The sequence below is a fragment of the Ranitomeya variabilis genome, chromosome 4, assembly GCF_051348905.1.
Source record: "Ranitomeya variabilis isolate aRanVar5 chromosome 4, aRanVar5.hap1, whole genome shotgun sequence".
NCBI lineage: Eukaryota > Metazoa > Chordata > Amphibia > Anura > Dendrobatidae > Ranitomeya > Ranitomeya variabilis.
In genome coordinates this window covers 26,067,709-26,091,572 of record NC_135235.1, presented here as the reverse complement: position 1 = coordinate 26,091,572, position 23,864 = coordinate 26,067,709, and the positions used below count along the sequence as shown (strand labels likewise).

At 48.4% G+C, this 23,864-nt stretch overlaps 1 protein-coding gene across 1 annotated transcript in view; it reads right to left on the bottom strand.

The window, feature by feature from the left end:
* The window catches only part of MLF2 (myeloid leukemia factor 2), a 39,237-nt gene that overhangs the window by 11,745 nt on the left and 3,628 nt on the right, over positions 1-23,864 (bottom strand). Inside the window, exons 2-7 of the mRNA XM_077258196.1 lie at positions 12,775-12,883; positions 12,550-12,682; positions 11,212-11,247; positions 3,844-3,897; positions 3,603-3,737; positions 3,272-3,431 (exon numbers count right to left, since the gene is read on the bottom strand). Of these exons, the coding sequence (XP_077114311.1) occupies positions 3,272-3,431; positions 3,603-3,737; positions 3,844-3,897; positions 11,212-11,247; positions 12,550-12,682; positions 12,775-12,827 (571 nt within the window). The 5' untranslated portion in view covers positions 12,828-12,883. The remainder of the gene's footprint in view (positions 1-3,271; positions 3,432-3,602; positions 3,738-3,843; positions 3,898-11,211; positions 11,248-12,549; positions 12,683-12,774; positions 12,884-23,864) is intronic.

Below are 23,864 nucleotides of genomic sequence, written 5' to 3'. Positions count from 1 at the left end.
TTGACTGTAATCTTATTCAGAAGGCAATAATCTATACAAGGCCTCAGGGAACCATCTTTTTTTGCCACGAAAAAAAAACCTGCTCCCAGAGGGGACGAAGATGGACGAATATGTCCCTTTTCCAAGGACTCCTTAATATAATTCCGCATAGCAGTATGCTCTGGCAGTGACAGGTTAAATAAACGACCCTTAGGGAACTTACTGCCAGGAATCAATTCTATAGCACAGTCACAATCTCTATGGGGAGGGAGCGAATTGAGCTTAGGCTCCTCAAAAACATCCCTATAGTCAGACAAAAACTCAGGGATCTCCGAAGGAGTAGATGAAGCGATAGAAATCGGAGGTGCATCATCATGAACCCCCTGACATCCCCAGCTTAACACAGACATTGTTTTCCAGTCCAGGACAGGATTATGAGTTTGTAACCATGGCAGACCAAGCACTAGTACATCATGTAAATTATACAGTACAAGGAAGCGAATCACCTCCTGATGAACGGGAGTCATGCGCATGGTCACTTGTGTCCAATACTGCGGTTTATTCATAGCCAATGGTGTAGAGTCAATTCCCTTCAGAGGAATAGGGACTTCCAGAGGCTCCAGACTAAAACCGCAGCGTTTAGCAAATGACCAATCCATAAGACTCAGGGCGGCGCCCGAATCCACATAGGCATCAACGGAAATGGAAGACAGTCAAAAAATCAGAGTCACAGACAAAATGAACTTAGGCTGTAGAGTACCAATGGCAAAAGATTTATCAAGCTTTTTTGTGCGTTCAGAGCATGCTGATATAACATGAGCTGAATCACCACAATAAAAACACAATCCATTTTTCCGCCTATAATTTTGCCGTTCACTTCTGGACTGAATTCTATCACATTGCATAGTCTCAGGTGCCTGTTCAGAAGACACCGCCAACTGGTGCACGGGTTTGCGCTCCCGCAAACGCCGATCAATCTGAATGGCCATAGCCATAGACTCATTCAGACCTGTAGGCGTAGGGAACCCCACCATAATATCCTTAATGGCCTCAGAAAGACCATTTCTGAAGTTTGCAGCCAGGGCGCACTCATTCCACTGAATAAGCACCGACCATTTCCGAAATTTTTGACAATATATTTCCGCTTCATCATGCCCCTGAGAGAGGGCTAATAAAGCCTTTTCAGCCTGAATCTCCAGGTTGGGTTCCTCATAGAGCAATCCCAATGCCAGAAAAAACGCATCCACACTGAGCAATGCAGGATCCCCTGGTGCCAATGCAAATGCCCAATTCAGAGGGTCGCCCCGCAGGAAAGATATTACAATCCTGACCTGTTGAGCAGGGTCTCCAGAGGAGCGAGATTTTAAAGAAAGAAACAATTTACAATTGTTCCTGAAATTCAGGAAGGTAGATCTATCTCCAGAGAAGAACTCTGGAATAGGAATTCTAGGTTCAGACATGGGAGTGTGAACAACAAAATCCTGTATGTTTTGAACTTTTGCCGCGAGATTACTCAGGCTGGAAGCCAAACTCTGGACATCCATGTTAAACAGCTAAGATCAGAGCCATTCAAGGGTTAAGAGGAGGTAAGAAGCAGCTAGACAGCAATTAAGGGCTAGGCAGCAAAACTCTGAAGGGAAAAAAAAAAAAAAAAAAAAAAAATTTCCCTTAAACACTTCTTTTTCTCCTGCTTCAGCCCAAACAATTAACACTTTGTGGGCCGGCTATACTGTCATGAATCCCCAATGGCTAGGGATAGCACAGGACAAGCAAAGTACAAATAAATAACGGACGAGCTCTAGGGTGATGGAACCTGGGCTGACCGCTGCCCTACGCCTGACCAACGCAACTAGAGATAGCCAGGGAGCGTGCCTACGTTGGTTCTAGACGCCACGCACCAGCCTAAGAGCTAACTAGTACTGCAGAGAAAGTAAAGACCTCACTTGCCTCCAGAGGAATGAACCCCAAAAGATATAGTTGCCCCCCACATGTATTGACGGTGAAATGAGAGGAAGGCACACACAGAGATGATATATATAGATTTAGCAAATTGAGGCCCGCTGTAAACTAGAAAGCAGAACGATACAAAAGGGGACTGAGCGGTCAGCAAAAAACCCTAATCAAAAAACCATCCTGAGATTACAAGAACCCATGTGCCAACTCATGGCACATGGGGAGAACCTCAGTCCACTAGAGCTACCAGCTAGCATAGAGACATAATAAGCAAGCTGGACAAAAAACCAAACAACTGAAAATCAGCACTTAGCTTATCCTGAAAGATCTGGGAGCAGGTAGGCAGGAACCAAACAGAGCACATCTGAATACATTGATAGCCGGCAAGGGAATGACAGAAAGGCCAGGTAAAATAGGAAACACCCAGCCACTGATGGACAGGTGGAAACCAGAGGCCGCAACCCACCAAAGTCACCCAGTACCAGCAGTAACCACCAGAGGGAGCCCACAAACAGAATCCACAACAGCGTCAGTCAGGCCGGGGCGGGCGGAGACTGAAGAGGCGTCAGTCAGGCCGGGGCGGGCGGAGACTGTAGAGGCGTCAGTCAGGACAGGCGGAGACTGTAGAGGCATCAGTCAGGCTGGGGTGGGCGGAGACTGAACAGGCATCAGTCAGGGCAGGCGGAGACTGTAGAGGCGTCAGTCAGGCTGGGGTGGGCGGAGACTGAAGAGGCGTCAAGTCGGGGCGGCCGGAGACTCTAGAAGAGTCAGTCAGGCTGCGGTGGGCGGAGATTGAACAGGTGTCAGTCAGGCCGGGGCGGAGACTGAACAGGTGTCAGTCAGGCCGGGGCGGAGACTGAACAGGTGTCAGTCAGGCCGGGGCGGAGACTGAAGAGGCGTCAGTCAGGCCGGGGTGGAGACTGAAGAGGCGTCAGGCCGGAGCGGAGACTGTAGATGCGTCAGTCAGGCTGGGGCGGCCGGAGACTCTAGAGGTGTCAGTCAGGCTGGGGTGGGCGGAGATTGAACAGGCGTCAGTCAAGCCGGGGCGGAGACTGAAGAGGCGTCAGTCAGGCCGGGGCGGAGACTGAGGATGCGTCAGTCAGGCCGGGGCGGGCAGAGACTGGGGAGGCGTCAGGCCGGAACAGGCCGAGAGTTAAGACTGAATAAACTTGGATTCATAAAATCTCCTTTTTTTTGCTGGACTGATAACATGCTTCAAAGTGAGTACATCAGTGTCTTCAGGTCTAAGATCTATGAAATAATATACAAAATTTGCATTGTGATCTCTGGTGCAGATGCGCTTTGGGTAGGACTATATAATAAAGTCTTCTCTGCTCACGCTCGTCGATGTTGATGAACTCTTGTCGTTCCTCTCGGTCTCCGGTGCGGCGGTTGTGTGAGCGCTGCATGATGTGCGATCGTTCTCCAATGTGATGTCCGATGCTCATCTGTTCCATTCCGCTGTCTGAATCCCGCATGGTGCGCCGCGTCTCACGGATCTGGAGAAAAAGAAGAAGTCTGTGAATATCTGACACGCATGGTCCGTGTGCCCACCAGTGACAGACCTCGAAGAGATGGATAGGAGATCGATTGATCGAGAGATACCAGATCAATACGAGATGACGACATCGATCGACAGATACGAGATCAATAGATAAAATCCTGCTCACCCCTCCAGGTGCAGTGCGTGTCTGCGATGTCTCCTGATATACATTGGGGGCTCCGCTTACTCCCCCCATATTGGAGTAGGAGATGACTGTGGAAGACGAGAAGGTCTGACAGTTTGAGGGGTTTGTCATTTGCTCCTAAAGAAGGAAAGAAAACTGAAGTGAGAAACTGGAGTAACGGGAGGGGTGAAAGGCTGAAATATCCCATGGCGGACAATACAGCCACGTATATACGTATACTCACCATACCGCCCATGAGGTCATTCATCATAGAGAACATGTCGATGAATCCACCGCCCTGCACAGAAAAGAGCACAATACAGTGGATCAGTCATTGGGGTTCACTCAAAACCCCCCAAAAATATCTGCCAGCTATCGGGTCTTGAGGATGCGGGAGACCACCCATGATCAGGGGCCAAACTGCACAACCACGTAACACTTTCCTGCCCCTGTGATGTAACACTATGTGATGGTGAGTGTACAGGACTGTTCTTCACCATTACATGTGGGTGGCAGATGTTACACAGCCAGCGTCCTGCTGTATCTCCCATACCATCCATAGTGATGGCGGCATCTATAGGGTATAGAAAGGGCAGCGGCACATCGGTGCCCTGAAAACAGGACTGCAGGATGCCGACTACTTCATTATTGCAGTCGAGGACCTGACGCAGATACCCCCAGGGCTGTCATGGACGGGACACTAATAAGCCGGATGCACGGCACAATACAAGAGCATCACTGTATTAGAAGCCATCAATCAGGTCCCCGAAGGGAGAAAAACAAAAAAGATCAATTAAGTTTAAAAAAAAGAAAAGAGCTTTAATTTGAAATGGGCGGGGAGAAAGCAGAAGGCATCGGCCGCGTACACAACTGCCGGAAAATGCTAATATGACATTATCTTTTCAGCAAGGTGAACGCTGCAAAGATGCTGTTCTTGTCGCCTCTTCGCCACAGAGTAAAAAGTCATCAAACCGTCACGTGCCCCAATGTAGCGTCAATGAGAACGACAAGTTGTCCCAAACAAACAATTCTCCATACAGATCCAATGAGGGAAAGATATTAAAACAATTACAGACTTTTTTTTTCCTCCCCTAAATGCATGTATTTGGGGTTAAAAAAAAGAAACTTTTGCAATTGGGTTTCATTCCAAATTCTCAACATCTGATGGCTTCATGTGCTGTGGTTACATTTCAGAGATCTTTCCTTTACTCCCTATATCCGATCATTCTCATGACTCATGTCACCTCAAAAGCCATCTTCAGAATACACTCTTTTCTCACCAGTGAAATGGTCCTAATGTGGCGAAGGAGAAAACTCTTATTGTCATTGATTTTTATTCTCATCTGGACTACTGCAACTCTACTGATCTTTCTTCCTTTTACTCAACTCTCCCTTGTCCGATCCTGAATTCAGCAGCCTGAGTTTTATTTCTAGCCAGCAGCTACGCTGATGCCTCCACGCTGTGCCAGCCACTACACTGGTTACCCAACCGCTACAGAATCCAATATATCCTTATTACTCACCCACAAAGCTCTCGACAGTCCTGCACCACCCTACATATTCTCCTCATCTTTGCCTAACATCCTACCTGTCCCATCCACAGTTCTGAATCACCCTCTCTCTCTGTCCACCACTCTAACCGTTCTCACAAATGTGCTGCACCGGCCTACATCTTCCTCATCTCTACCACCCTACCTGTCCTCTCTACAGTTCTGCACGGCACTACATTAACTACATATCTGTCTGCTACCCTACATCTCATCCTCATCTATCTACCACCCTAACCGTCCTCTCCATAATGCTGAACTGCCCTACATCCCTTCCTCATCTATCTATCTATCTATCTATCTATCTATCACCCTACCCGTCCTCTCCATAATGCTGAACTGCCCTACATCCCTTCCTCATCTATCTATCTATCACCCTACCCGTCCTCTCCATAATGCTGAACTGCCCTACATCCCTTCCTCATCCGTCTATCACCCTACCCGTCCTCTCCACAGTGCTGCACCGCCCTACATCTTCTCCTCATCTGTATACTACCCTACTCGTCCTCTCTACAGTGCTGCACCACCGTATGTCTCCTCCTCATCTTTGTCTACCACTTGACCAGTGCTCTCTGTTCTGCTAATGATCCAAGACTAACATCATCTATAATCAGAACCTCCTGCTCTCATCTTCAGGACTGCTCTTATGCTGCGCCAGTTCTCTGGATTGCACCACCCCAGACAATTTGGTTGATTCCCAGTATCCACAGTTTTGTGAGTGTTCTGAATGTTCTCAGTTCTCCCTTTCTACATTTTCCTCAGAATCTTATCCCTTCTATCATCTGTTCCCACACCACCATGCACTCAGTATCTGGACAGTTAGGCTACTTTCACACTAGCGTCGGGCTCGGCCCGTCGCGGTGCGTCGGGCCGAGGTTCCCGACGCTAGCGTTGTCTCCGCCGCACAACGGGGGCAGCGGATGCATTTTTCCAGCGCATCCGCTACCCCATTGTGAGGTGCGGGGAAGTGCGGGGAGGTGGGGGCGGAGTTCAGGCTGCGCATGCGCGGTTGGAAAAAGCGGACCGTCGTGAGCAAAAAACGTTACATGTAGCGTTTTTTGGTCCCGACGGTCCGCCACAACACGGCGCAACCGTCACACGACGGTTGCGACGTGTGTGAATCCGTCGCAATACGTCGCTTAATGTTAGTCTATGGGGAAAAAACGCATCCTGCAAGCACTTTTGCAGGATGCGTTTTTTCTGCAAAACGACGCATTGTGGCGGATTGCAGTTAACGCTAGTGTGAAAGTAGCCTAACATATACAGACGATGACTGCTTCATGCAGCTCTGCTTACCCTCATTATACAGATGTCAGGACCGTACACGGCAAGCACTTTCTAACTTTTCTGTCTTCCCTATGTCTATACTGATTTAATCTTGTGAGCACAAGCACCTCTGAATTGTACAGTGCTGCAGATCATGTTGGCGCTATAGAACTCAAATTATATTACAATATGAGTATTTTGTACCAATTGGCTTCTACATTCTGTTTCCGTTCACATTCAACAATGATGTAGTCTGCGGGCATAAATAGTTAAGAGGAGCTCAGAAATAGACAGATTAAAGAGGTACAACTTCTTAGGACGAGCTCACTCATGGATTCTAAGATACCTCATTCTACAGCGAGAAATAGAGAGCGCGATACAGAAGCTACGGCAGGCAATTTGTGCAAAAGTTATGATGAAACCCAATAGCAAAAAGGATTTTTAGCTCCAAACATATACATAGAAAAGGACAGTGGCACCCACCCTATCCGAGGAGGACAGTGGCACCCACCCTATCCGAAGAGGACAGTGGCACCCACCCTATCCGAGGAGGACAGTGGCACCCACCCTATCCGAGGAGGACAGTGGCACCCACCCTATCCGAGGAGGACAGTGGCACCCACCCTATCCGAGGAGGACAGTGGCACCCACCCTATCCGAGGAGGACAGTGGCACCCACCCTATCCGAGGAGGACAGTGGCACCCACCCTATCCGAGGAGGACAGTGGCACCCACCCTATCCGAGGAGGACAGTGGCACCCACCCCATCAGAGGAGGACAGTGGCACCCACCCTATCCAAGGAGGACAGTGGCACCCACCCTATCCGAAGAGGACAGTGGCACCAACCCTATCAGAGGACGACAGTGGCACCCACCCTATCCGAGGAGGACAGTGGCACCCACCCTATCAGAGGAGGACAGTGGTACCCACCCCATCAGAGGAGGACAGTGGCACCCACCCCATCAGAGGAGGACAGTGGCACCCACCCCATCAGAGGAGGACAGTGGCACCCACCCCATCAGAGGACAGTGGCACCCACCCTATCAGAGGAGGACAGTGGAACCCACCCTATCAGAGGAGGACAGTGGCACCCACCCTATCAGAGGAGGACAGTGGCACCCACCCTATCCGAGGAGGACAGTGGCACCCACCCTATCAGAGGAGGACAGTGGCACCCACCCTATCAGAGGAGGACAGTGGCACCCACCCTATCAGAGGATTGGGCAGGGCCTTGACCTCCCCACTAAATGTGTCACTGGATAGATCCACCACTGCAGACGGCCATAGGTGTGGAGAAGAGGCGGCAGATTTTATACACCCGATGTGGTCACTGTTCCCCTCTGCCCTACGGTGTGTTTATTAGGAATCGTCACTGCCCTCGCACTCTCAGGAAAACCTTGTTTTGGGCTCGCAAGGCTATGGTCATGAGATCGTTGGATTGAAGACCCCTGCGGATTTCACACTGGGTCAGCATGGTAAATACTGCCTCTTCCTGTAAGAGGGTGGTACCATATTTTGCAGATTTTAAGATGCACCCCAAATTTTTTAGATGGAAAATAGGAAAAATATGTTTTATTAAATGGTGGTGCGTCTTCTAGTCCGCTTGTACGGTAGCTTATCTGGGTGGTGGCAGATCAGGTTCCAAGGTAGCAGGGTCACTGCTGCAGGAAGCTGGCCGTGATGCTGCCGGTCCCAGCCAGGTAAGAGGGGGTGTTCGGTGGTGCAGGGGCTCTGACGACATTTTGTGAAGCCCAGAGCCCCCACACTTTCCATGGTTTTCAATGCGGTGGACTGTGGGAAAATGGCCGCTGGAAGAGCACATGTGCAGATAGAGATCTTGGGAGCGGAGATCTCAATCTACGCATGTGTCCTATTCAAGCGCGCTTTAAAAACCCATCTCTTCAAACAAGCCTACCACACCAACTACTCAGTAAACTAACTTTGCCCTGTTCCCTCCCTCCAAATATTACTCTGAATCTGCCCCCTACTATTCATCTGTCCCCACACCCTCCATGCACATGATAACTGCACTTGATACTTGACTATTGCACTTAAACGCACGGGCTGATGACCGGATCATGCAGCTTTATATGAAAATCCCTATGTATTATAATTGCCAGACCTGAAATAACAAGCACTTTTCACCTATTGTGTCCCCCCATTTCCTTGTAGATTGTAAGCTTGCGAGCAGGGACCTCACTCCTAATGTGACTGTTTAAATTGTCTTAACTCGTACTGAATTTATTGTTTGTACATGTCCCCGCTTAATTGTAAAGTGCTGCGGAATATGTTGGCGCTATATAAATAAAAATTATTATTATTATTGTGTCACATCTGGCGGCCATTTTCCCGAAGACCCATGCATTGAAAACCATGGAAAGTGCGGGGGCTCTGGGCTTTCACAGAATGACGTCGGAGCCCCCACACCATCAAACACCAATTCCTATCAGCCAGGGGCCCGCAGCATCGTCCCACTCCTGCTGCCACCACCAGCGACTCTGGACCCTGCTCCACCGCAGCCGGTAAACCACATATGGCTAAAACGAACCCTATTCATCCACCAAATTTTGGGGGAAAAAAGTGCGTCTTATAAGCCGAAGAATATGGTGTAAAAAAATGGACACTGTTCTTTCAATCATATCAGTCCCCAGACGATGAGGAGATTCACTCATGATAAAGTACGTGATATTTGGTGCCTGACGTGGACGTCTTATGGTTTTGGATACGATATTAGACCCATGGTATGTTAAGAGCAAGGTTAACTTTACCAGACAGTATTAATGAGCAATGAAATGCTGATTGTTCTATGACGGGCACAGTCCGGCCACAAATTCGCCCCTTCCTACTCTCCGTCAGTGCCCCCTCCATACTCGACTCCAGTCAGCGCTCACGCAGGGTTAATGGCTGCGTTACACCGCATTATGCCGCGGTGTAACGCAGTCCGTTAACGCTGCTATTAACCTTGTGTGACCAACTTTTTACTATTGAGGCTGCCTATGCAGCATTAATAGTAAAAAGATCTAATGTTAAAAATAATAAAAAAAAAATAAAAAATAATTATACACTCACCTTCCGGCGCCTTTCCCGCTCCTCGCGACGCTCAGGGCCATGCATTGCGGTCTCACGAGATGATGACATAGCGGTCTCGCGAGACCGCTACGTCATCATCTCGCGAGACCGCAATGCATTCTTGGGATCGGAGCGTCGCGAGGAGCATCGCTAAACGACTCGCCTTGATCCGGGGGCCGCCGGAAGGTGAGTATATAACTATTTTTTATTTTAATTCTTTTTTTTTTTTTTTTTTTACAGGCATATGGTGCCCACGCCCACATTGCTATATACTGCGTGGGCTGTGTTATATACTGCGTCTCTGTGCTATACATTACGTGGCCATTATATACTGCGTGAGCTGTGCTATACACTACGTGGGCTGTGCTGCATGCTACGTGGGCTGTGCTACATGCTACGTGGGCTGTGCTACATGCTACGTGGGCTGTGCTACATGCTACGTGGGCTGTGCTACATGCTACGTGGGCTGTGCTATATGCTACGTGGGCTGTGCTGCATGCTACGTGGGCTGTGCTGCATGCTACGTGGGCTGTGCTGCATGCTACGTGGGCTGTGCTGCATGCTACGTGGGCTGTGCTGCATGCTACGTGGGCTGTGCTGCATGCTACGTGGGCTGTGCTACATGCTACGTGGGCTGTGCTACATGCTACTTGGCTGTGGTATATTTCTCTGCTGTATCTGTGCATCATGAATCGTGGTATGTGTTAAAGAGGGGGCCCACTGAGACTCTTTCGCCTGGGGCCCTCAAAAACCTGGAGCCGGCCATGGCTTCACTGATTGTTCGCAGCCGGGCGTGACTAATCAGCGACAGGCGCAGTCCAGCCGCGAATTGGTGCGGAATTTGAACCACGCTTCGCTAATTGGTTGCGCCCGGCCGGCCGAATCCTGTGTATTAATTACATTATTCTGAAAACTTCATAAATAAACTACATACATATTCTAGAATACCCGATGCGTTAGAATCGGGCCACCATCTAGTCTTCCATAAAATGAGTTTAAAAAAAAAATAAAATTGGCCATTTTTGACCTGGGGACTGTCAGGGTATGTGCACACGTAGAATTGTCCACTGCGGATTTTTCCGCAGCGGATTTGATAAATCCGCAGGGCAAAACCGCTGCGGTTTTTCCTGCGGATTTATCGCGGTTTCTATTGCGGATTCCGCTGTGGGTTTACACCTGCAGTTTTCTATTGGAGCAGGTGTAAATCCGCAGCAGAATCCGCACAAAGAATTGACATGCTGCGGAATGTAAACCGCTGCGTTTCCGCGCTGTTTTTTCTGCACCATAAGCACTGCGGATTTCGTTTCCCATAGGTTTACATTGTACTGTAAACGCATGGGAAACCACTGCGGACCCGCAGCTGCGAAAACGCTGCGGATCCGCAGCAAAATCCACAACGTGTGCACATACCTTCAATATTTTGGGGGGGGATCTCTGCTTACAGTCAGTGAAGAGGAAGTTTTTTTTCCCCCCATACCCCGATCCTCACTCCTACTTAATATTTCTCACTGTAGCTGAAGGTTTGCTACAACTGTTGTTTCCAGTCTTTAATAGGACAGTAAAAATAAAGTGTACTTTTACATAGATGGACCAGTCTAAGAGGGCAAAAACTAATTCCTATTCCCTTGGTGTGGAGAGAAGGGAGGTGACATCCCCTTTAAGGTCCATAAACTGACATTAAGAGACTGGTCTGCATTGAGGCAAGAGGAGGTGGACTAACAACACTCACCATTCCCATCATGCCATATGGGTTCAGTGCTCCGGCCTGGCGAGTAGAACGGGCGGCACGAGACATGAAAAGGAAAGAGAAGACATGAGCCTCACATCGTGTAATACACAACGGCAGCGCAGAGATGGCACGAGGCAGCGCAGAGCCGGCACGGGGCAGCGCAGAGCCGGCACGGGGCAGCGCAGAGCCGGCACGGGGCAGCGCAGAGATGGCACGGGGCAGCGCAGGGCCGGCACGGGGCAGCGCAGGGCCGGCACGGGGCAGCGCAGGGCCGGCACGGGGCAGCGCAGGGCCGGCACGGGGCAGCGCAGGGCCGGCACGGGGCAGCGCAGGGCCGGCACGGGGCAGCGCAGGGCCGGCACGGGGCAGCGCAGGGCCGGCACGGGGCAGCGCAGGGCCGGCACGGGGCAGCGCAGGGCCGGCACGGGGCAGCGCAGGGCCGGCACGGGGCAGCGCAGGGCCGGCACGGGGCAGCGCAGGGCCGGCACGGGGCAGCGCAGGGCCGGCACGGGGCAGCGCAGGGCCGGCACGGGGCAGCGCAGGGCCGGCACGGGGCAGCGCAGGGCCGGCACGGGGCAGCGCAGGGCCGGCACGGGGCAGCGCAGGGCCGGCACGGGGCAGCGCAGGGCCGGCACGGGGCAGCGCAGGGCCGGCACGGGGCAGCGCAGGGCCGGCACGGGGCAGCGCAGGGCCGGCACGGGGCAGCGCAGGGCCGGCACGGGGCAGCGCAGGGCCGGCACGGGGCAGCGCAGGGCCGGCACGGGGCAGCGCAGGGCCGGCACGGGGCAGCGCAGGGCCGGCACGGGGCAGCGCAGGGCCGGCACGGGGCAGCGCAGGGCCGGCACGGGGCAGCGCAGGGCCGGCACGGGGCAGCGCAGGGCCGGCACGGGGCAGCGCAGGGCCGGCACGGGGCAGCGCAGGGCCGGCACGGGGCAGCGCAGGGCCGGCACGGGGCAGCGCAGGGCCGGCACGGGGCAGCGCAGGGCCGGCACGGGGCAGCGCAGGGCCGGCACGGGGCAGCGCAGAGATGGCACGGGGCAGCGCAGAGATGGCACGGGGCAGCGCAGAGATGGCACGGGGCAGCGCAGAGATGGCACGGGGCAGCGCAGAGATGGCACGGGGCAGCGCAGAGATGGCACGGGGCAGCGCAGAGATGGCACGGGGCAGCTCAGAGATGGCACGGGGCAGCTCAGAGATGGCACGGGGCAGCGCAGAGATGGCACGGGGCAGCGCAGAGATGGCACGGGGCAGCGCAGAGATGGCACGGGGCAGCGCAGAGATGGCACGGGGCAGCTCAGAGATGGCACGGGGCAGCTCAGAGATGGCACGGGGCAGCACCTGCATGTCCCGATGCCCGCTGGAGCGAGGGAGCGCTGGGACACTCCCATCCGTCAGACTCAGAAATGGCGACATTCCAAAATTCCCGGAAAACATGCGTCTCATGTGCTGACGGTGCAATGCGAACGGATCCCTGCGGAGGAAGAAGCGATAAGGGGAGTCATTGTAGGAAGAAGACCATCCAGAACATGCAACAAAAAAAAAAAAGAGGGGGGAAGCACTCACATCAAGAACATGGCGGGATCCTGGGGGTCGGTGTCTCTCATGAAGCGAAACATGGCAGCTGACAGCTCTTCCACCTGCGGAATATTCCAGGGAAAATCTAAAGATGCAACTGATGAAAAAGAAAATTGAAAACTCAGCAACATACTCCTTTCTGCTACTCCTATACGTATATTACTGTGCATAAGTTTTAGGCAGATGTGAAAAAAATGCTGCAACGTAAAAAGTTTCCAAAAATGGAAGTGTTAAAGGGAACCTGTCAGGACATTCAGACTGTCCAAATCACAGGCCTGGCTGAACGACTGCTGCCAAGTATATTACTCTCAGAAACTTTCTGGCGTTGCAGAACAAAAATATACTTTGAAGATCTGGCTGGGGAACATAGAGCCGGACTAGACTCATCTCTGGCTCTGCCATTTGCCGGCTCTTCCCAGCGCTGCTCCGTTTATATAGACACCTGTTAATCACATGCCGCATCACACGGACAGAGCTGGACTAGTCTTGTCTCCAGCTATGGTCCTTGGCCAGATCTTCAAAGCATATTTTCTCTGAAACGCCAAAATGCGATCATGGAACCGTGCTGCAATTTATGCAGTCTGCATTTTCGGCAGCATGAATCAGGTGACAAGTTCCCTTTAATATATTTTATTTTAATAATAGAGATATGTAAATCCATCAATATTTGGTGAGCGCCTTCGAGACCTTGCCGATGCAGCATAACTACCTTAGGTCTTGTTGCTGTGCTCAGTCTCGCCATGGTGCCTGACCAGTGACATGGAATGGTCTTCCACAACCACAAATTTGTAGCAGAGTATGGCTATTCCACACCCAGTCAGTTTTAAAAGGTTTGTCCAGTCTAAGGGTACCGTCTCACATTGGCACTTTGGTCGCTACGACGGTACGATCCGTGACGTTCCAGCGATATCCATACGATATCGCTGTGTCTGACACGCAGCGACGATCAGGGACCCCGCTGAGAATCGTACGTCGTAGCAGATCGTTTGGAACTTTATTTCGTCGCTGGATCTCCCGCTGTCATTGCTGGATCGGTGTGTGTGACACCGATCCAGCGATGCGTTCGCTTGTAACCAGGGTAAACATCGGGTTACTAAGCGCAGGGCCGCGCTTAGTAACCCGATGTTTACCCTGGTTACCATCGTAAATGTAAAAAAAACAAACAGTACATACTCACATTCCGGTGTCCGTCAGGTCCCTCGCCGTCTGCTTCCCGCACTGACTGTGAGTGCCGGCCGGAAAGCAGGGCACAGCCGCTGTGCTCTGCTTTTACTTTACGGCCGACACTCACAGTCAGTGCGGGAAGCAGACGGCGAGGGACCTGACGGACACCGGAATGTAAGTACTGTATGTAGTGTTTTGGGTTTTTTACATTTACGATGGTAACCAGGGTAAACATCGGGTTACTAAGCGCGGCCCTGCGCTTAGTAACCCAATGTTTACCCTGGTTACCCGGGGACTTCGGCATCGTCGGTCGCTGGAGAGCGGTCTGTGTGACAGCTCCCCAGCGACCACACAACGACTTACCAACGATCACGGCCAGGTCGTATCGCTGGTTGTGATCGTTGGTAAATCGATTAGTGTAACGGTACCCTAAGAAGAAAAGCCTAATCTTATCAGACTTCTCTTCTATTTAGAGAGACGCACAGTCTAGTCGGCACGTGGACACACACCCTCACCGTGACCACAGGGGAATTGTGACAAGGTGTGCAGAGACCAGACAACCCCTATAAGCCGCCTTCATGACTGTTTCTGGTTATGACTGTTTCAACCTACAGACAAAAATGACGATAATCACCTGTTTGGTGTAATTACTCATACACCCGACTATAATCCTATAAAATCCCTGACTGTGCGGGAGTGACCTAGAAGAAGCGATGAAGGTAAAGGGCGGTCACCGAATGTTGATGGGATTCATTTGTCTTTTCATCATCCACTTTGCATTTTGTTTATTTTTATGAATGAACATAACATTTCTAGATTTGTGAGCTCCTTAGACTATGTGCACACGTTCAGGTTTATTCGCGTTTTTTTACGATCTAAAAACGCTATAAAAACTCATTAAAAATGCATTAATTATGCATTCTATCAATTAGAATGCATTCTGCATGTTTTGTGCACATGGTGCGTTTTTTTCAGCGAAAAAAAACGCATCGTGGTAAAAAAAGCAGCATGTTCATTAATTTTGCGGATTTTCTGCGTTTTTACAGCGATTCTATGCATTTAGAAAAAAACGCTCAAAAACGCGGTAAAATCGATGTAAAAATGCATGCGGATTTCTGGCAGAAATGTCCGGTTTTTGTCAGGAAAATGTCTGCCAGAAATCCTGACGTGTGCACATGGCCTTACTCTGCAGCAGTTTTCCCCCCACACCTAAGACTTTTGCACCTTACACTGTCAGCGATTTCCTCCTTTATTCATACACACAACCCCAATTCTCCATAAATTGGGACGTTGAGTAAAATGAGAAAAAAAAAAAAAACAGAATGCAATGATTTGGAAATCTCTAATCGCCTTTTATTACTCACTAGGGAACGTAGGATACAAATCAAAAACTGAATGTTGGACATTTTTCCATATCAGTTGAAAAACAAAAACTAATTTAGAAACTGATGGCAGTGACACCTCAAAAAATGTGCATCCGAGCTGTGACCATTGTGTTGCATCATTTCTTCTCATTATCACAGACTGTAAATGTTGGGGAAGTGAGGAGACGACTGCTGGAGTTTTGGCTGTGGACTGTTGTCTCCTTTTTGTCCGATTCTCGTGCTCCACAGTTCGGGGTTTTTGCCAGATTTTTTCATTTAATTTCAGCAGGCGAACGGTTAATCCCCTGAACTCTTCTCCTGTGACGCCATGACGCTGTGATGGAGGCAGTCTGTGGTTTACCATTTTCTTGCTGAAATATACAAGACCTTCCCTGAAATAGATGTTGTCTGGATGAAAAAGTTGTTGTTCTAGCACCTCTATATATGGATCAGCAGTGACGGAGCTTTTCATGTGTGCGCTGCCCCTGCTATAGGCACTAATGTCCCCCATACCATCAGAGATGAATTATATGCACTGATAACAAGCTGGATGGTCCCTCTCCTTGATAACAAGCTGAACAATCCCTCTCCTTGATAACAAGCTGGATGGTCCCTCTCCTTGATAACAAGCTGAACAATCCCTCTCCTTGATAACAAGCTGGATGGTCCCTCTCCTTGATAACAAGCTGAACGGTCCCTCTCCTTGATAACAAGCTTAACAATCCCTCTCCTTGATAACAAGCTGGATGGTCCCTCTCCTTGATAACAAGCTGAACAATCCCTCTCCTTGATAACAAGCTGGATGGTCCCTCTCCTTGATAACAAGCTGGATGGTCCCTCTCCTCCTGAGTCAGCAGGACACAGCATCCGTGGTTGCCATAAAGACATTTTGATTCCGCAGACCACCGAACAGTTTTAGATTTTGCCTCCGTCCAATATAAATTAGCTTTGGCCCCGAGAAGACGGCAGTGTTGGATTGTGTAGATATTTGGCTTCTTCGTTACATGGCACAGAGAACTGTGTTTACAGAAAATGATTTCTAGACGTATTCCTGAGCCCGTGCAGTGATTTAAAAACTGAATCAGGTCTGTTCTTAATGCAATGCCACTTGGGGGCCTAAAAATCACAAGAATCCAGTATGGACCGTCAGCCTTGTTGTTTCTTGATGGATTTCTCCAGAATATCAGAATCTTTTGATGATATGTTCTGTACATGGAAGATATTCAAATCTAATGTTGCAGAACATTTTTGGTGAAATTGCTCCATGCAGTCATTCACACATGGTGAGCTCCGACCATCTTTGTTTCAGAGAGACTCAGCCTCTCTGCCATGCTCTTTTTATTCTTAGTCATGTGACTTAGTTGAAAACTGACCTTGTGGCTGCATTAGTATCACTTCTCCAGCCATTTATTGACCCTTGCGTAACTTATTTGAGATGTGTTGCTGCCATAAATTTTGGAAATTAGATTATTGTTCAATGTTCACCTTCTGATCTGTTCCATGTAAAAATATGTGAGTAAAATATGGCGATAAGCTTTCCAAACCATTGCTTTTTTGTTTTCTTTACATTTTTCACAGCAGCCCAACTTTTTGAGAAAAGGGGTTGTACATACACGACAGTGATCTCCTCCTCTTTGCTATTATTATATATACAGTTGATATAAAAAGTCTACACACCCCTGCTAAAATGTCAAGTTTTTACCATGTTGAAAAAAAAAATCCTACAATGAAGAATCGTTTCAGCACATATTCTACCTTTAACGTCGCCCATAATGTGTAAATCCATTGAAAAGAAACGGCTGTTTTGGGTGGAGAATTAAAAATATAAAACTAAAATAATGTGGTTGCATAAGTGCGAACACCCTCTTATAATTGAGGATATGGCTGTGTTCAGAATTCGCCAATCACATAGTATTCAGTGCACGGCTGTCGTCATTAACATGGATTCTGATGAACCTCAGAGAAAATGTTACTGTTCTAAGAGGATTTTCCTGACATTTTCCCAGTTGCAATTTAAAGAAAAAGACATGGACAGTAAAAACAGCTGACAACACAGCAAAGGGATCTCACTGTGGAAAGCCATCAGAAGGGTCTAAGAAAAATCTCCCAAAAATTAGATTTACTATGGACACTGAAGAGTCTGAAGACGTCATCAACAAGTGGCTGAAATTTGGCACAACAGTGATATTACCAAGAACTTGGCGTCCCTTAAAAATAGATCAATTTTATTCTTGTATTTTTATCAGAGAGGCTGCCAAGAGGCCGACAACAACATTAAAGTAGCAATAGGAATCTCTAATAAGTACTGGTTGTGTACTGCATGAGACTACAATCTCCCATATTCTTCATACACTACACTAAAAAAGGATGATCCTGAGGTCCACGGGGTAACATTTCTTCTTGAGGAGAGTGACATGCTGGCCTTCGCATGCCAATGTAAGGAGGCTTATTCATGGTGCAATGCTCCTCAGGATGAACCTAAAATGCACTCTGAGCTTTCCAGGTGAACTTAATGTGACCTACTTTAAACGCACATGTCCTACTGTTCAATGTTTTAGTACTTTTTGCCCAACTTGCTGTTCTCTAACAAGGAGCTAAAAGAAAGAAAAAGGGTTTGGTACCATGCTAGCCAGTTGAAAAAAATAATGTGAATGAGGAATCTTCTCCAAAGACATTGAGGGCACCAGGCCTCTGATCTTAAGGTACCTTCACACGAAACGACATTATAACGATATCGCTAGCAATCCGTGACGTTGCAGCGTCCTCGCTAGCAATATCGTTTCGTTTGACACGCAGCAGCGATCAGGATCCTGCTGTGATGTCGCTGGTCGCTGAATAAAGTCCAGAACTTTATTTGGTCGTCCGATCGCTGTGTATCGTTGTGTTTGAAAGCAAAAGCAACGATACCAGCGATGTTTGGTTTTTTTAGATTTTACGCTGGTAACCAGGGTAAACATCGGGTTACTAAGCGCGGCCCTGCGCTTAGTTACCCGATGTTTACCCTGGTTACCAGGGGACCTCGGCATAGTTGATCGCTGGAGAGCGGTCTGTGTGACAGCTCTCCAGCGACCAAACAGCGACGCTGCAGCGATCGACATCGTTGTCGCTATCGCTGCAGCGTCGCTTCGTGTGAAGGTACCTTTACTTGGATATTGGGACCATAAAACTTTCACTCCACTAATCTAATCCAATTAAGGATTCATTCTCGGAGATCAGTTTATTTAAACGTTCATTCATTATACCAAGCTTCTTTTTGTTTGTGCATATATTTGTGTTTCTTCAAAAACTTTGTTGTTATATCATGCCTGAGGATGGGACCCAAGAAGTCTCGCAAGCTTGCCTTGTAACATCATTTATTTTATTTTTGTTAGCCATTAAAAAGGTATCATAACTACAAGATTATCTTGTTTTTCCCACCGAGAGCTAACAAGGACCTTAATGGCAAAATTCACAACAAATGTTTGATCCATTAATCGGCCAATGAATTTCGGGGTACAATTAGAATTGGTATTAAGCAGTCGTCCATATTTTGACATCACGAGACCAAGATGACAGCTAACAATTGATGAACGGTACCTCGTCACTGCGAGGCTTCAAGCAGGATGTTCTAAGATGGAAGTGGCCACTGAGCTTAGAGATCACAGAGTCATCAGCAATACCGAGAGACTGGAAAAGTCACAAAAAGGCACGGAAGTGGACATCCTATGGCCACATCCCACTCTGATGATAGCTTCATTGTGATGAATGCCCTTCAGAGCTGGATGATGAATGTCAACTCCAGGGACATTTAACCCCTTCACCCCCGGAGCTTTTTCCGTTTTTCCGTTTTCGTTTTTCGCTCCCCTCCTTCCCAGAGCCATAACTTTTTTATTTTTCTGTCAATTTGGCCATGTGAGGGCTTATTTTTTGCGGGACGAGTTGTACTTTTGAACGACATCATTGGTTTTACCATGTCGTGTACTAGAAAACGGGAAAAAAATTCCAAGTGCAGTGAAATTGCAAAAAAAGTGCAATCCCACACTTGTTTTTTGCTTGCCTATTTTGCTAGGTTCACTAAATGCTAAAACTGACCTGCCATTATGATTCTCCAGGTCAGTACGAGTTCATAGACACCTAACATGACTAGGTTCTTTTTTACCTAAGTGGTGAAAAAAAATTCCAAACTTTGCAAAAAAATAAATAAATAAAATTGCGCCATTTTCCGATACCCGAAGCGTCTCCATTTTTCGTGATCTGGGGTCGGGTGAGGGCTTATTTTTTGCGTGCCGAGCTGGCATTTTTAATGATAGCATTTTGGTGCAGATACGTTCTTTTGATCGCCCGTTATTGCATTTTAATGCAATGTCGTGGCGACCCAAAAAACGTAAATCTGGCGTTTCGATTTTTTTTTTCATTACGCCGTTTAGCGATCAGGTTAATGCTTTTCTTTTATTGATAGATCGGGCGATTCTGAACGCGGCGATACCAAATATGTGTAGGTTGGGTTTTTTTTTATTGATTTATTTTGATTGGGGCGAAAGGGGGGTGATTTAAACTTTTATATTTTTTTTATTTTTTTCACATTTTTTTTTACTTTTTTTTTTTAACTTTTACCATGCTTCTATAGCCTCCATGGGAGGCTAGAAGCAGGCACAGCCCGATCGGCTCTGCTACATAACAGCGATCATCAGATTGCTGTTATGTAGCTAAGATGCAGGTGTGCTGTGAGCGCCGACCACAGGGGGGCGCTCACAGCCACCGGCGATCAGTAACCATAGAGGTCTCCAGGACCTCTATGGTTACAATGTACAAGCATCGCCGACCTCCGATCATGTGACGGGGGTCGGCGATGCGCTCATATCCGGCCGCACGGCCGGATGCGGTAGTTAAATGCCGCTGTCTGAGTTTGACAGCGGCATTTAACTAGTTAATAGCGGCGGGTGATCGCGATTTCACCCGCCGCTATTGCGCGCACATGTCAGCTGTAAAAAACAGCTGACATGTCGCGACTTTGATGTGCGCTCACCGCCGGAGCGCACATCAAAGCGGGGGTCCCGACATGTGACGTACTATTCCGTCACATGTCGGGAAGGGGTTAAGCGAGGCGAGATTCAGCCAAGTGTCTCCTCAGACTATTCAAAACCGTTTTCATTAGGGTGGTCTACGTGCTAGATGATCTGTAAGGATACCTGACCACACCACCCGGCACAGGTGTCATCTACGCTGGACGATGGACTAGTGGACTCCGTGCTGTTCACAGATGAAAGCCGATTCACGCGGAGCAGAAATGATGGCCACCAACCATGTTGGAGACATCCAGGAGAACGCTATGCATCAGCCACCGATGTCACCGGACAAGACTTTGGTGGCGTAATAGTGTGGGCAGAGGCGTCTAATCAATACAGAACTGCCCTACACTGTGAGAATGGTACAGTGGAAAGTCCCTACTACTAGAATAATATCATTAATCCAGTCATTGTGCCTCTGCACGGAGAACACGGGCCCAATTTCATCTTCATAGACGACCATGCTCCAGCTCATTGAGGTTGCATCATTAGGGAGTGGCTGCTGGAGACTGGGGGTCCTCACATGGAGCGGCCTGCACTTTCTCCAGACCCGAAACCCATAGAAAAACCCATGCCGTGTAGAGGCTTGTAACTCTGTACCCCAGAACCCCAATGACCTGAGGACCGCCCTTCAAGAAGAGTGCGACGCCATGCCTCAGCAGACAATAGCTCCACTTGTGAGCAGCAGGAGACATCGTCATCAGCTGTAATTGATGTGACATGTCTTGTTGGGGTACACCCACCGCTGGTGTTGGCTTTTATTTCAATAAATTGTTTGAGATGAGGAAATCACTATTGCTGCTTCTACTTAAATGCCCAACTGTCAAGATAAAATATCACTGTAGCGGGAACTTTTTACGTTTTCAATAGATTTCGCTCGAATGCCAAATATCCCAAACTTTTTGTGAGTAGTGTATGTCTGGCAGTGGGGTAGGGAGGTGAAAAAACTTACAAAGAAGACAACCAAGGTGGCTGTGTTTTGCGAAAACCTACATCAAGTCTGCCAAATCATGTGGGAAAAAGTACATATGGTCTGAAGAGAACAATGTGGAACTTTTTAGCCAGAATTCCAGAAGGTGGAAAACAGACACTGCTCATCACCATCTCCACAGTGAGGCATGGTGGAGGCAGCATTGTGCTATCAGGCTGTTTTCTGGCAGCTGGAACTGGACCTTTAGTCAAGGTGTAGAGAATTGAAGATGGTTCCAAATAACGGTCAATTTTGCATAAAAGCCTTCAGGTCTCTGCAAGTGATGAGCGAATATACTCGTTACTCGAGATTTGCCGAGCACGCTCGGGTGTCCTCGGAGTATTTTTTAGTGCTCGGAGTTTTCATCACCACAGCCGAATTATTTACATCTGTTAGCCAGCATAAGTACATGTGGGGGTTGCCTGGTTGCTAGGGAATCCCCACATGTAATCAAGCTGGCTAACAGATGTTAAAATCAGATGCCAAATCATTCAGCTGAGGTGAGGAAAACTAAATCTCCGAGTACCTACAAAAAGTCAGAGGACACCGGAGAATAGTCGGGAAATCTCGAGTAACGAGTATATTTCGCTCATCACTAGTCTGTGCTAAAAAGCTGAAGATTAATTTCACCTTTCATCCCAACAACCTGAAGCAACCTCCAAATCACCAAAAGAATGACTTCAACAGAAGAAAAATCAGTGTTTTGTGACAGCAGAACCCAAACCTGAATCCAGGGGACAATCTGTGGTGACCTAAAGAGGGCGCAGTACACAGGAGATGCCCTGCAATCTGACAGAAATGGAGCTGCCGCAAGGAGCAGCGGGTGAAGATCACCAATTCTAGATGTGCTGCGTGATAGAATCCGACCCTGAGACTGAATGCTACCAGAAATTCAATGGGTTCTTCAATGGCTTTACTAGCAGAGGGACACAGTGAGCGTCATGTTGCTTCCATCCTTAAAATTTCTAAGGCGTCAGTCCATTACAACAAGGTCAAGCAGCAGACAATGGGGACAACAAAGCTACCGGCAGAGGGCGAAAAAGACTCTCCACTGACCGGGATGACCGTCATCTTATTCGAATGTCACTCAGCAACCGCAGGATGACATCAAGTGACCTACAAAAGGAATGGCAAATGGCAGCTGGGGTGAAGTGCATGGCAAGAACAGTTCATAACAGGCTCCTAGAGGCAGGGCTCAAGTCATGTAAAGCTAGAAAAAAGCCTTTCATCAATGAGAAGCAAAGGAGAGCCAGGCTAAAGTTTGCCATAGACCATAAGGATTGGCCCTTAGAGGACTGGAGTAAGGTAATCTTCTCTGATGAGTCTAATTTTCAGATGTGCCCAACACCTGGTCGTCTAATAGTTAGACAGAGACCTGGAGAGGCGTACAAGCCACAGTGTTTTGCACCCACTGTGAAATTTGGTGGAGGATCGGTGATGATCTGGGGATGCTTCAGCAAGGCTGGAATTGGGCAGGTTGTTCTTTGCGAAGGACGTATGAATCAAGCCGCATACAAGGTTATCCTGGAAAAACAGTTGATTCCTTCTGGTCAGGCAATGTTCCCCAACTCTGAGGACTGGTTTTTCCAGCAGGACAATGCGCCATGCCACACAGCTAGGTCAATCAAGGTGTGGAAGAAGGACCACCACATCATATCCCTGTCATGGCCGCCCAATCTCCAGACCTGAACCCCATTGAAAACCTCTGGAATATAATCAAGAGGAAGATGGATAGTCCAATATAATATATAGTATATATATATATTTGCGCTGAAGATACCATTAATTGTCAAAGAGCTATTAGTTAAAAAAACTTCATAAAAAAGTGCTATATGCCATCCTTCATATAAACAATTACCTTAATCAGAGCAAATATGGCAATCCTCATGAAGCGCTGTTGTCCAGAGAAGGTCCTTGTAGCCAATAGATGGTCATATCCAAGTGTCCACAAATATACCTCCCAACGATATGCACAGAGATGGTCCTCAATGTTCCCAAAACTAGAGGGAAAGGGTATTAACCTGTCCCGGCCGGTGACAGGCACCCCTCACCCTATAGGTAGCGTTCCTAGCTTCTTGGCAGTAACCCACGTTTCCAAAGAAAAATTGCCGGCAAGGTGCAGTGAAGCTGCAAGACCTTGCGTGACGTCACATGCACGTGATACTTCACGTGACCGGCTTACAGAGCGCACCCAGGACCAAACTTCTATCCGACGCGTTTCGGAGTCAACAGACTCCTTCCTCAGGGATGGTCCGGTGCATAACAAAAGGTGCTTATATATCCTGTAATGTGTAAAGGAGCTGTGCTTACTTATTAAAAGCAAAAAGTTCAATTTCGCTGTTAAGGCCATTCGGAATCAGCGTATTCATTTCAAATATCCACTTGCTCTCCTCTCTTGACATTTGGTGGATAAAATTACCTTTCCGACAATTCTTCTTTACTATTTTGATCCCAGTGACAACAATATTTTTTATTGAACCCTCATGGTATCTCTCAAAATGTTGTGATAGAGGGTGACCTGCAAATTTCTTGCTA